The following is a 13,672-nucleotide window of genomic DNA, read 5'->3' as shown; positions in this document are numbered from 1 at the left end:
GAATTTCCAGCCCTCTAAACACTATAAATTGAGGTACTTGGCTCTCATTTTGTAAGATTAAATTGAGTATTGTTATGCTGCCAAACTTGAGCCATACTTTACTCCCTTGCCTAAGATTTAGGTCTTAATCTTCAATCCTTTCACCTTCCAAAGAGGGCTGGCCGAACCTCCCTCAATTTCCCTAAAAGAGAAGAGCTCAATGCCATCAAAATGTGTGTAATAATTTCAGTGATTGAACAAGAATAAATAGTGCAGTGCGATTTCCCAAATAGGGTTCACGATTTTATGTCTTCAAATGTACGAACTTTCACGTATCTGAAAAACACTTAATTTTTTTAATTATTCTAATTTTGTAATTATACATGTAATAATTTATATACAGATATAATTTATATGTAATTATTTTCGCTCTTCGTGACACTAAAATTACATACTGATTAAATCCGTATGTAATCACTTTTGACTTATATAAAGAAAAATATGTATGTAACGTCTATTTACATACTGAATTAAATCTGTATGTAAATATCCGTATGTAATAATTAATATGTAAATAAATAATTTCTTGTAATGTCTCCCCTACCACTTTGTTTTTTAACAAAACCACAAAACCAAACAAATAATCAAGTAGTTAGAAAGAACAAATGTAAGTTTAACGAAACAAAGTTCCATAAGTTTAAGCTTTCACTTAGGACAATCCCAATCTTGTTTCCTAACATTCTTAAGAGTCAACAAAATATCCACAATGACAAATGGATGCAACGAAGAAACTCCTACTCCCACTACCATGATAGGAGTTACACTAATTTTTTAACCCCATCCATTACAACTACAAGATGATGAAGATTGATACCTAGACATTGATGAGCAGTGAAACAATTTTTTCAACCCAACAAAAGAGAAGAAGAACACACTTAAAACAGGGAAAACAAATGATCTAAACAAGGACATAAAATGGACAAATCTCAACCCAATATTTTTGTACTACACTTGTTTTAAATGAAATCCCATGTGTCAGACTTTGTGTGCCAAGTCATCATCCCACTTAACAATATTAAAACATAATTATTTAAGAAAAATATTCACATCGAGTCCTTTTAAACAAAATTAGAACCAAATTAAATCAAATAAAAATTGATAGACGAAATTAATTTTTGACTTACTTATGTTATACCATAAGTGATATTAAACCTTTCACTTATACTTGAACTTTAATTTTGAATTTCAAAAGTTTAAGCCAATCCATGAATTAGGCTTTTATATATAATCTATGTTTTTTTTTATATAATATTGTCTTCATATAAATATTTGTTTTCTGAATTTATTTAAAATTAACTTACGATTTTTTAAAATAATTGAGTTAATTAAAAGATATCAGTAAAGTAAGATTTATTAAAAGTTATAGTGTAACACGTTGTTTCTCTATATCCAGGTTGTAATATATCATTTATTATAACAATAGTTATTCTTTAATGCTTGTAATCTACTTATAATATCTTATAAGCCTAATGATAGACCATATTGTTTAAAAAATAAATTGTTTAATGTTATATTTATTCTTAATCCTAATTTCATATAAAATTATTTGAATTCAACTATGTTGTATAATAAAGTAGCATACATTTAATTTTAAACCAGGTATAGTTTTACAATTGTTAAACAATTTTCTATTGAATATATATATATATATATATATATTTTAATTTATTCTTTTTATATAGAAATATCCTTGGAAAAAATAAAAGTAAAATGTTTGAGCATGTTTTTTTTTATATAATTGCAAAAATACTCACAATATGATGTACAAAATGAAAAAGGTAATTTAAATAATTAAAATGTTAGAATTTGAAATTCATTTAAAAAATAGTGAATTTGAAATTCTATTTTCTCTCAGGTAACAACCCTCGTTCTCGCTCTGACACTAGCTCCTCACTCTTCTCTCTCGCTCTCTCTCTCTCGCGGAGAACGCTGTCTGAACCAAGTGGTTTATACCAGGTTCGTTTCTCATTTCTGCGGTTTAGGTTTAGTTTTTGATTCCTTATTTTGTCTCGCGTTATTTATTTCGTTATCCGATTTCATTGATTTCATGGATCTAGGGTTTCATTTTTGTTTCAAGTTGGAATTTCGCTTTATTTTTTATTAACATTGTGCTGCCATGGGATGCAATAGTGCATCATTTTCTATTTTGACTTGGAAACCTTTTCTTTGTATGGTACTCCATTCTGGTGAAAAAAAAAGTGATTTGAGATAGCAAAATAGGTGTTTTCACGAAATCCTGTTGCTTCCCCAGCCATCATGCCATTCTGCTTGTAACGGAATAAATGTATAAGCTGATTCTTTTAACATGTTAGTTAGAGAAGTCATGGACCTAAACAGCATGATGTATGTTTGGAGCCATGAAAACTGAATACCATTTATTAATTCTTTGTGAAGTATTTAATATTCTGTACCTACTGAGGGATTGCATTATGCATATCATATTGCTTCAGTATTAGCCTAGCCGTGAAAAGGCTTTTTAAATAGAAAACATGTGCCACTAGGAGAATTCTGAATATGCATGATTGAATTTCACAGAAAACCACGGTTTAGAACTTGTGGTTCGGAATACTTCATTCATGTCTTATGAATATGAAATTTTTCCAAAAGACATGCAAACCAAACCTATTCTGTCACTCAAATCACATCATGATATTATTCCGTCATTTTTTCCACATGGTTATATTCTGGAAAACCAAACATTTGTTATTTCTCTTTATCAAATTAAAAAATTTCTGTCATTGGAGAACCTTGGTGAAGAAAACTTCTATCCAGCGGTGGAGAGATTCTAAGAAGGGGGGGGACTAGACTAAGAGTCCTTATCTTGTTCACTTACTTACCTTTGGATTTGGGACCACTTCTACTGGGATTATTTATTAATTGGGGATAAGATTAGACTTATCTTTATCGTTGACTAATATAGTAATATCTCATTTTGTGGAAAGAAATTTGGTCAAACTTGACTAACGTGATAGTTGTTTACACTATTTTTGCTTATCATAATTCTGCATAAAGTATTATAAATGAGAGTCACATATTTAGGACATGCATGTTAATCAAATTTTGTAGGTCCAGCTACGTATATAGGGTTATAAATATCAAGTCTTTCGCCTCTAACTTAGCAAGTTATATTGTAACTCGATTTTTATCTTTTGCGAGTGATGTATTTGAAGCTTAGCTGGGTATATAATAAAGGGAAGCTTCAAAACATAATGAAACATATATTAGGATAAAAGCAAAGCACCTGTAATTTCATACACTTTTTTCTTTTCTTCTTTGGAAGAATTTGATCCATGTATGAGTTATTATATGTGCTTATTAATAAGTTTTGCTACGAGCTACCACTAATGCTGCTTGTTTGAGCATATCTATCTGTTCTTATTCTCCACCACATGATAAAATAAAAAATTTGTTTGGTGTGCATGGCTATCATCCATCAAGTAGCATATATTGGAAGAGACAGGGAGAGTTAATGAAATAATATATAGTGTGTGATTGTAAATAACAAAAAAAGTATGTAAGAATAAAGGATTATGTGTTGCCTTTATGAATGTTACAGATTCTAGATTGCATAATCTGTAGTGTACAAATTATACTCATAGATTATATTGTCTGTAGTTGAAGCAAAGATGAGGATTATGATAAAGGGCGGTGTTTGGAAAAACACCGAAGATGAAATCCTGAAAGCTGCTGTTATGAAATATGGAAAGAACCAGTGGGCTCGAATCTCTTCGCTCCTTGTTCGCAAATCTGCCAAGCAATGCAAAGCTCGCTGGTATGAGTGGCTTGATCCCTCCATAAAAAAGGTATCTCTCTTCTCAATTTCCTACTTCTTTGTTTTATATTATACCCTAAGTTGAGGGAGAAGTTTAATTCAAGTTTATGCTTTTTTGTTACTCTGTACAAAATGGGTATTACGTCGTAATAGTTTGCTCAGTTGTATTATTCTTATACTTTTAAGCTTTCTTATATGTGGTGAAACCTACATCCTACTAATTGTCCTTTGTGTTATTAATTACAACAACCTCTTTTTAATTGATTTTTTCCATCTACAGCTTTTGTCTTCCACATTTTAGTTTTTACTGTCTAACATTTTGCTAATAAGCAGTGATTTTTTCAATTGGATGCTTTTTTGCGTAGACTGAGTGGACAAGAGAAGAGGACGAGAAGTTACTTCATCTTGCTAAGCTCATGCCTACTCAGTGGAGAACAATTGCTCCAATTGTAGGTCGTACACCTTCCCAGTGTCTTGAGCGGTATGAGAAGCTTCTTGATGCAGCCTGTGTAAAAGATGAGAACTATGAGCCTGGTGATGATCCTCGAAAATTGCGTCCTGGGGAGATTGATCCAAACCCTGAGTCAAAACCTGCACGACCTGATCCTGTTGATATGGATGAAGACGAAAAGGAGATGCTTTCTGAAGCACGAGCCCGGTTAGCCAACACAAAGGGAAAGAAAGCAAAAAGGAAGGCTAGGGAGAAACAGCTTGAGGAAGCGAGGAGGCTTGCTTCCTTACAAAAGAAGAGAGAATTGAAGGCAGCTGGAATTGATATCAGGCAGCGGAAGAGAAAAAGGAAAGGAATAGACTACAATGCAGAAATTCCATTCGAGAAAAGGCCTCCTCCAGGGTTTTTTGATGTTGCAGATGAAGATAGACCAGTGGAACAGCCAAAGTTCCCTACTACAATTGAAGAACTTGAAGGGAAAAGGAGGGTTGATGTTGAGGCACAATTAAGAAAGCAGGACATTGCAAAAAATAAAATTGCACAAAGGCAAGATGCTCCGTCTGCCATATTGCATGCCAACAAATTGAATGATCCAGAAACAGTAAGAAAGAGGTCAAAATTGATGCTTCCACCACCCCAGATATCTGATCAGGAATTGGATGAAATTGCTAAGTTGGGTTATGCTAGTGACCTCGCAGGGAGTCAGGAACTTGCTGAAGGTAGTGGTGCTACACGTGCTCTTCTGGCTAATTATGCACAGACACCTGGACAAGGAGTGACTCCTTTGCGAACCCCTCAGAGAACACCAGCTGGTAAAGGAGATGCTATTATGATGGAAGCTGAAAATCTTGCCAGGTTAAGGGAGTCTCAAACACCATTGTTGGGAGGGGAGAATCCGGAGTTGCATCCTTCAGATTTTTCTGGTGTCACTCCTAAGAAAAAGGACATTCAGACTCCAAATCCAATGCTGACTCCTTCTGCAACTCCTGGAGGCATCACTCCAAGAATTGGTATGACGCCAACAAGAGATGGTTTTTCTTTTAGCATGACACCAAAGGGAACTCCTCTGAGGGATGAGCTACATATTAATGAGGACATGAATATGCATGACAGTACTAAACATGAACTGCAGAGACAGGCTGATATAAGAAGAAGTCTGCGTTCTGGTTTAGGAAGCCTTCCACAGCCCACGAATGAGTACCAAATAGTGATGGAACCAGTTACAGAAGATGCCGAAGAGCCTGAGGAGAAGATTGAAGAGGATATGTCTGACAGAATAGCTAGAGAAAAAGCGGAAGAAGAGGCAAGACAGCAGGCACTACTTAGAAAACGATCAAAGGTCCTTCAACGGGAACTTCCTAGGCCCCCAGCTGCGTCATTGGAGCTTATAAGAAATTCCTTGATGAGAACTGATGGGGACAAGAGTTCCTTTGTTCCACCAACTTCTATTGAGCAGGCTGATGAGATGATTAGAAAGGAGCTTCTAACTTTACTGGAGCATGACAATGCTAAGTATCCGCTTGATGATAAAGTGAATAAGGAGAAAAAGAAAGGAGTCAAGCGTTCGGCAGACGTGTCTGCTGTCCCTGTGATAGAAGATTTCGAGGAAGATGAAATGAAAGATGTATGTCTTTACTTGTTCTTTTTTTCTTTCTCTTTTTGATATCTCATTTTCTTTAGTTGATAGGAAGTAACATGGTCAACTCATTCTTTATTACATACAAGACTTGACTTCTATGTTGGAAATACCTCCTTTTTTTATCAAGATTGATTCAGAGACTATAATGACCTTATATTTTTACTACTCAATTTTTTTAATTATGTTTCCCCTTCCATGATAAACCTCCCAAAGTATTGCACTGACTAATGAAATAGAAATAATTTGGATATCACTTTTTAAATTTTCATTTTGATAAATTATTATGTCTTAATTGTTCTTATTATGATAATTATTACTGAGTTGGTAATAAAGGAAGGTATAGTATTTGAAAACGGAATACTATGAAATCTCAATGAATATTTTGAGACTCACACTTCCACACGATTGCTTTATATATTATACTCACAAAATTGTGTAAATTTATTCTTTTTTGATTCTTCAATGTCATTGTTATATGAAAATAGCTTGTGAATTGGATCTCAAATGCTCACATATTGTTACAATCCTTACTTTAATTAAGTTGTATTGAATGTGTTTTTGTCTGAATTTTTGTTCATGTTTTCAGATATTGTCAGATTCATTTAGTCATTTGTAATTGTCCAAGTTCTGCCCTTGCATTTTACCACAATTGGCACTAAGATTAATTTATAATTTAAAACATTTTGTGTTTATTTTGATAAAGCATTGGCTATATCTAATGAGCTGTTTATTTTCCTGCTCCTCGTTATTATGATTATGATATCATTGGAGATAATATTTATTTTTCTTTCTGTTTATGTATGGTAGGCTGATAAGTTGATAAAGGAAGAAGTTCAGTATCTTTGTGCAGCAATGGGACATGAAAATGAACCCCTTGATGAATTTATTGAAGCACATCGAACCTGCCTCCATGATCTTACGTACTTTCCTACGCGTAATGCATATGGTCTCTCCAGTGTTGCTGGGAACATGGAAAAGCTAGCAGCTTTGCAGAATGAATTTGAGAATGCGAGAAACAAGTTGGATGATGATAAGGAGAAGATGGTACGTCTTGAGAAGAAGGTGACCGTTATCACACAAGGCTACGAGGTATGTGATGCTACGTTTCTGTTTCTTGCTGAGTTGCTACATTTAAGCATGTAGTCTCGAGTGTTGCTTTCGAAGTCTGTATTAATTGTATCACCAATTTTTGAGAATCTTTATGGTTTTAATGCCCTCTGAAAAGTTAGTTTTTTAATTGCACATTTGTGTTTTGTGCACCAAACTGAAAAGTGTTGTTTCATAAAGATAGTTGGAAATCAACTCGTTAGGAATACTCCTACATTTGAAATGGTGGGAAATGGGAGAAAACATGAAGAAAGCCGGATTCTGTGCTTTGGTTTTGCATTGGACAAAATAAATGTTTTTTTATGTAATTCTAGATACATGTTGCCTGAGTGTTTGCATACTCAACCTTGAATATATTATAATTTGGCTATTGCATTTTTCAGATGAGAGCAAAGAAAAGTATCTGGCCGCAAATTGAGGCCACTTTCAAGCAGATGGATATAGCTGCAACCGAGTTAGAATGCTTTAAAGCTTTGCACAAGCAGGAGCAATTAGCAGCATCGCAAAGGATAAACAATTTGTGGAGTGAAGTACAGAAGCAAAAGGAACTTGAAAAAACTTTGCAAAACAGGTACGGGAGTCTAGTTGAAGAGCTGGAGAAGATGCAAAATACCATTAACCAATGCAGATTAAAAGCACAGCAGCAAAAAGAAATTGAAGCAAACAATGCTCATGCTGAGGCCAATGAGAGCAAGGCGGATGAAACTGATGTGCTGGATACAGAGAGTTATAAAGTTGTACCTCACTCAGTAGAGGATGGAAATGCTCTAGCTGTAACAGTTGAGTCATCACATGATGCAACTGCTGACCAGCAAGAAGAGATTGTGCAAGACGGGTCTACTTCTAGCCCCAGTCAAGACATGAATGTGGATCCTGATAAAATGCATACAATACATGACACTGATGTTAAATTAGCAAAAGCTTCACCAGCTGCTGAGAATGTTGTTGAAATAGTGGAAGGTACTAGTCCTACTGATGGTAATACTGACAATGGGGAGAACGTGTCAGAAATGGGTGCTTCAATGGAAATAAATAGCCGCAATCATGATGTAGTTGCTAATGCTGTAAACACACGTGAGAGCAGCATGGAAGAAACCAGTGCTGTTACGGAGGAGACAAATTAGGCTGGACACTTTGTAGCTGTTCTGACAGTTAAAAGGGAGACATTAGGGTGGGTAGTTTCTCGATTCAGATTTCAGTGGATGTTTAACTGAATAGATTGCATGGACAGTGAGTCTTGCTGCTTTCTTGGAAGCCATATGAGGAAGAAAGATATCGATACCTAGTTGAAGTTTGGAACATGTTATGATTATGACAGTAAACTATGAGCACTGAGATATTTGCTCTCCCTTGTTGTCTTTCATTATTTGTCCCTTTTTTAGTGGATGTCGGCTCTTTTTATAAGAATCTTAAAAGGATTTTATCAATGAATTAGACCTTAGAGCTAGTTCCTATTGCAAACTGTGCACTGTTAAATTATTCATTGGTATATGTAGGTAATAATAATAATAATAATAATAATAATATATATAATTTAAAATTTGAATTGAAATGTATATGGCATGGTAACATAATTTTTATATTATGGTTTAAATATATTTTAGTTTTTTTAAAATGAGGAAGTTATATTTTTCTGTCCTTGTTAAAAGATTATTGTATTTCTTAACGAATAAATATGGGTTTTAGTTTCTGAATGTGTTTTTAAAAAAGTTTGAAATCTTATATTAATTTTAAAATATATATGAATGATATTTCTCTTATCGATCCTAAAATATTTGGAAGATGTTGTTGACTTTTTTTAAAGGTGTTAGTGTTCATTATAAATATATATAGTTAATTAGAAAATATCTTTTTTATTGGTCATCAAAGGATTGAAAAAGAAAAAAATCTTCATTTTTTTTATAGTTAAATCCATTAATCTAGTAAGATTTACAGAGTGCTATTCGACTCATCTCCATAAAGGTGAGGTGATGTTTTTTGTGTAGTTAAATTGCTGTAAGTCACACAAATCACTAGGTTGTCTTAGTTTTGCTAACTTTTATGTCATGATAGTGCTGTAAAAAGTCTATATTTTATTTGCATCAATATATGGATTTGAGAGAGGATGAATTTGAGGAGTAAGTGTCTATAAATTATTTGAATTAAGGAAAAAATAGAAAAAGTAAAGGTAAATGATGACCAAATTAATAAAAATTTGTGTATGATGTGATAGGTGTAGTTGATTATTTTTTTTAATTGATAAAAATGTATGATTAATTTTATCTTATTATAAAAATTAATTAAAAAGTAAATATAAATTACTGGGTATCAATTCTAAATCCGTTTGGATTAAAATATGATTCCCTCTGTAATTGAATATCGTTAAAAATAATATAAATTATCTAACATTAGAGATAGATGAAAAATTGTTATATAAAAATATTTTTTTTTAAATACTTATGATTATAAAAATTTAATTTATTTATTTTATATCAAATTTAAATAATAATATTATATTTATATATATATATTTTAATTAATATTGATATTATTATTATATAAATTTTCTATTATAAATAACTATATTTATTTTATAATATTATAATTATATTTATCATTTTTATTATTAATTATTTTTATTAATATTATTATTAAATACTTTTATTACACGATTTTATTTAATATTTAATATTTCTATTTTTATATTTTTATTATATTATATTATATAATTAATTATATGTTATATATAATGGAATATACATTACGTTTATGATATATAATCGATTTATATGTAATATAATTAACTATAATAATAATAATAATGATAATAAGCAAGTTAATGTATTTTAAAATCAATTCAATATTTAAATATATTTTTTAAAATAAATTTCTATATTTAAAAAAATATTATAAAATATTTTTAATAATAAATTCAACTACATTTCAACTTCATTCATAATTTTTAAATTTTGTTTCTAAATCGGTGATAAAAAAAGTAGAATAATATTTAGGATTTACATAATATTTACATAATTGATTGGCTGATATTTATATAATCAACTACTTATAAAAAAACATAAAATAAGACATAATTGATTAATAGCTTGTATAATTAATTATGCTTCAAAATGAGTACATAATATATTTCATTTTGAAGCACAATCAATTAAGCAAGTAGTAACCGATTATTTCTGTTATTGTTTACTTGAAGATGAATATTTATACGCATGCAAAATGAAGGATAATTTCATGTTATCACTCATGTTCATTTGCCTTTCGTACCATTTATGCACTCACTCACGATGTATTCTTTCCTCACTTTTCTCATTTTGCTACACTCGCATTTTTTCGCTAATGAACGAATACAAACAATAAAGACTCCTTGAAGTCCATCCATGTGAACAATATTCATCAGGATGCAAACACAACAGTAGAAAGCTATCTTGTGCAAATCATCCAGGAGACCTGACAAGCCATAATAGGAGAGCCATAATGAAAAATAAAGTGACTATCAGTTTCATCTTCATGATTGAAAAAGTGGCATAAACATTTCTCAATTGATATTGTACCGTCCTGGTAGTCGGAAGTGATGACGTGGCAGCGAGCTATTATGTATGCATGTTGAGCAGGGCCCATGGCTGGCAGAAGGGAAGGAAGTCGGGGGGCTCGTGTGGTCGCCAGTTATTAAGTTGGCGTGCCCCGGTCTCTAGCATACCTAAACCGGCGGTCACCGGGTTTGAGATGAAGTCGCCAGATGCGAACCCGCGACCACATGGTGGTTAGAGATCGCCGAAACAAGGACATCGCCGAAGATGAAGTCAGATAGTCATTTCCTAGCTAGCCAGAGGATGAGGTCGGGAGACAGCTTACCTGAACATACACGGTGAAGCAAGTAAAGTAGATCATGAAGGCGGCCGACGAGACCACAGGGAAGGTGTGTACGAAGGCACCCGAACTCGCCACTCAGAAGAGATTACGCTCCAAGGTAGCTATGCACTGAGTTGTGTCATGCATAAGTAACTTAGCCAAAAGCCTGGATAGTAAGAAGTGGCGCCCAAGTCAAGGATGCTCCAGATGGTGGCACGTGTACAGTTGGATGCGAGCCACGTGACCAGATGTGTAACTGTCTGGAGAGAGAAAGTGCGTAGGTATATAAGAGATTCTAACGAACTTCTGAGGTACGCACGTTTAGATTACTTCTTTACGCTTGCGAGTCTTGAGTACGCTGAGAGAGAGAATTTTGCACGGTTCTTTAGAGTTCTTGAGTTTTCTCTTAGTATTTGGTGGTTCAGTCGCTGACTTGGGCGTCGGAGCGTGATCGGCCGCAGCGGCGCCGTTCTGTCTTTTGCAGGTTCTTGAGGTGAATCACGGTGAATGACGGAGGCTAACACGGCGCAGAAGTCGATCCAGGTTTGACGAGGCAAGGTTCTTGCGTCCCGGTCAATAGGCAGGATCATCAGGCGCCCACCGTGGGGCCGTGTAAAACCTGTCCCCATCCACAGCGTGAGTTCTTGGAAGTTTCTGCAGTTTTGTGTGGTTGTGTGCTGGTGCAACCATTTTCCGCTGTTCATCTAAGCTTTCTTCGGTAGTTTTGTGTTTTCCACCGTTCGTTTGAGTTCTTGTTCGGTGAGGTGAGGTTTTTCGCTGCTTACGCAAGTTTTAATCGGTGAAGATCTAAGTTTCGCCGTTCGTTCGGATTTTCGTGGAAGAAGCGGTGATTTGTGGTGGAGTTGTGAGTTTCTGTGAAGGTTCGCTGTTGAGGTTGTGTTCTTGAAGTTCTTTGGAGTTTGCGAAGCTCTGACCGATTGATCGCTGAATCGATCGTTGCTGAAGGAGGTGTTGTTCGTCGCTCATTGTGATCTGTTAAGTTTTCATGAGAAAGATGAGAAGCAACCGCTCAAGTCCAGTTGCGCCAGTTGCTGCTGAAGGCGCCATGACTATGACACAGATGGTGGAGATCATGCGTGCGTTGCAGGCGAACGTGGAAGCCTTGCGCATAGAGTAGGCAAAGATACATGAGGACCTGGTCGCCTCTCAGGCCAGGAACGAAGAGCTTAGCAGAGTGACTGAGGAATTGCGCCAAGCTCTTCAGGAGCAGCGAGGGCGCCCAGTCGCTGAAGAGGTCGCGCCGTCGACGCCGCCTCGCGTTTTTCCCATGCCTTTCGCTCAGGCGATTACGGACACGCCTATCCCTGCGAGTGTGGTACCCGTGAAGGCTGTTTTTACCGGCGTGGAGGATCCTGAGGCACATCTCACCATGTTCCACACGCAGATGATGCTGTCAGGAGGATCGGATGCTGTGTATTGCAAGATGTTTGTGAGCACACTCCAGGGAACAACACTGGAATGGTTTGTGAGCCTGCCTACAGGTCACATAACCAATTTCTAGCAGTTTTCAAAGCTTTTCGTCGAGCAGTACATAGTGAACAAGGCGCCCCCTAGGGTGTCTTATGATCTGTTCGACATAAGGCAGTACCAGGGAGAGTCCCTCAGGGACTACTTGAATCGTTTTGGGGCGCAGATGGTCCGCTCGCCGGCCAAGGACGAAGAGATGTTGGTCTACGCCTTCAAGAAGGGCGTGCTGCCGGGACCTTTCTGCGAGGCGCTGATCAGGGCTCACCCCGCCACGTTTGCTGAGGTTAGGCGACTTGCGGTGGCCCACATCGCCGATGAAAGTGAGGTCGCCGAGAAGAGGGGAAGCGTGGCCCCGCTAGGCCACGTGCACAGACCAGGATCCAGCCACAGAGGGTGCTGGAGACAGCGGCAGCCAAGAGGGATCAAAGGACTCGCCATCCTTATGATCCAAGGAAGAACAAGGGCAGGGGCCCAGGGCGCCCTCAACTGGCACGTCGGGAATACAATCGCCCGCCGAAGCATAAGTTTGTCATGGGGTTGGCGGACCTGATCGCCATTCCCAATATAGCAGCCAGGCTTAAGGCACCCGAGAAGGTCGGCGACAAGGTGTTGGGACCAAAGCCAGACGCCTGGTGCGAATTCCACCAGGGCTTTGGCCACACTGTGGACTCATGTTTGGCATTAGGATACCAGCTCGACGACCTGGTCAAGAGCGGGTTCCTAAATGATTACTTGCTGGATAGAAGGACGGGGGGCGCGTCGAGCTCCCAGCCAGCAGGTGGTGAGGCTCAGCAACACGAGATGCCTACTCACGGAGAGATCCACACCATTGCAGGAGGTTTCTCGGGTGGTGGATGCACCGCGTCACAGAGGAAGAAGTATGCGAGGTCTGTGATGACGGTGGACATGTTCGAGGACCACTCACCAGACATGGACATCACGTTCACAAGGGAAGATCTCAGGGACGTTGTGCCTCATGACAACGATCCCATAGTCATCTCGCTTGTTACGGCGGGAAGGAAGGTCCACAGGGTTCTGGTGGACCAAGGAAGATCGACAGATGTGATGTTCTGGTCGACTTTCACACAGTTGTAGTTTCCCCTTGACCAGCTGAGGCCCTATGGAGGGTGTTTGTATGGTTTCGCTGGCGATCAGGTGGAGGTCAGGGGGTATATAGAGTTAAGAACTACCTTCACGGAGGAGGCGGGCTCGAGAACGGAGAAAATCAAGTACCTCGTCGTGAACGCTCCCTCAGCATATAACATTCTGTTGGGAAGGCCAACACTCAACAGAATAGGAGCTGTGCCTTCGACCAGGCACATGAAGGTGA

The 13,672-nt window shown here is 36.8% G+C and overlaps 1 protein-coding gene across 1 annotated transcript; it reads left to right on the top strand.

Annotated features, from left to right (window-relative positions):
- Positions 1–1,854: 1,854 nt before the first annotated feature.
- Positions 1,855–8,469, top strand: LOC137837367 (cell division cycle 5-like protein). The gene is made up of 5 exons (XM_068646346.2): positions 1,855–1,995; positions 3,655–3,842; positions 4,177–5,886; positions 6,709–6,990; positions 7,392–8,469. The coding sequence occupies exons 2-5, from the start codon at positions 3,666–3,668 to the stop codon at positions 8,130–8,132; spliced, it is 2,910 nt and encodes a 969-aa protein (XP_068502447.1). The 5' UTR covers positions 1,855–1,995; positions 3,655–3,665; the 3' UTR covers positions 8,133–8,469.
- Positions 8,470–13,672: the final 5,203 nt, after the last annotated feature.

The sequence above is a fragment of the Phaseolus vulgaris genome, chromosome 4 (assembly GCF_051622355.1).
Source record: "Phaseolus vulgaris cultivar YP4 chromosome 4, ASM5162235v1, whole genome shotgun sequence".
Lineage (NCBI taxonomy): Eukaryota > Viridiplantae > Streptophyta > Magnoliopsida > Fabales > Fabaceae > Phaseolus > Phaseolus vulgaris.
The sequence above is the reverse complement of the archived record's forward strand: the minus strand, read 5'-3'. Positions and strand labels throughout refer to the sequence as shown.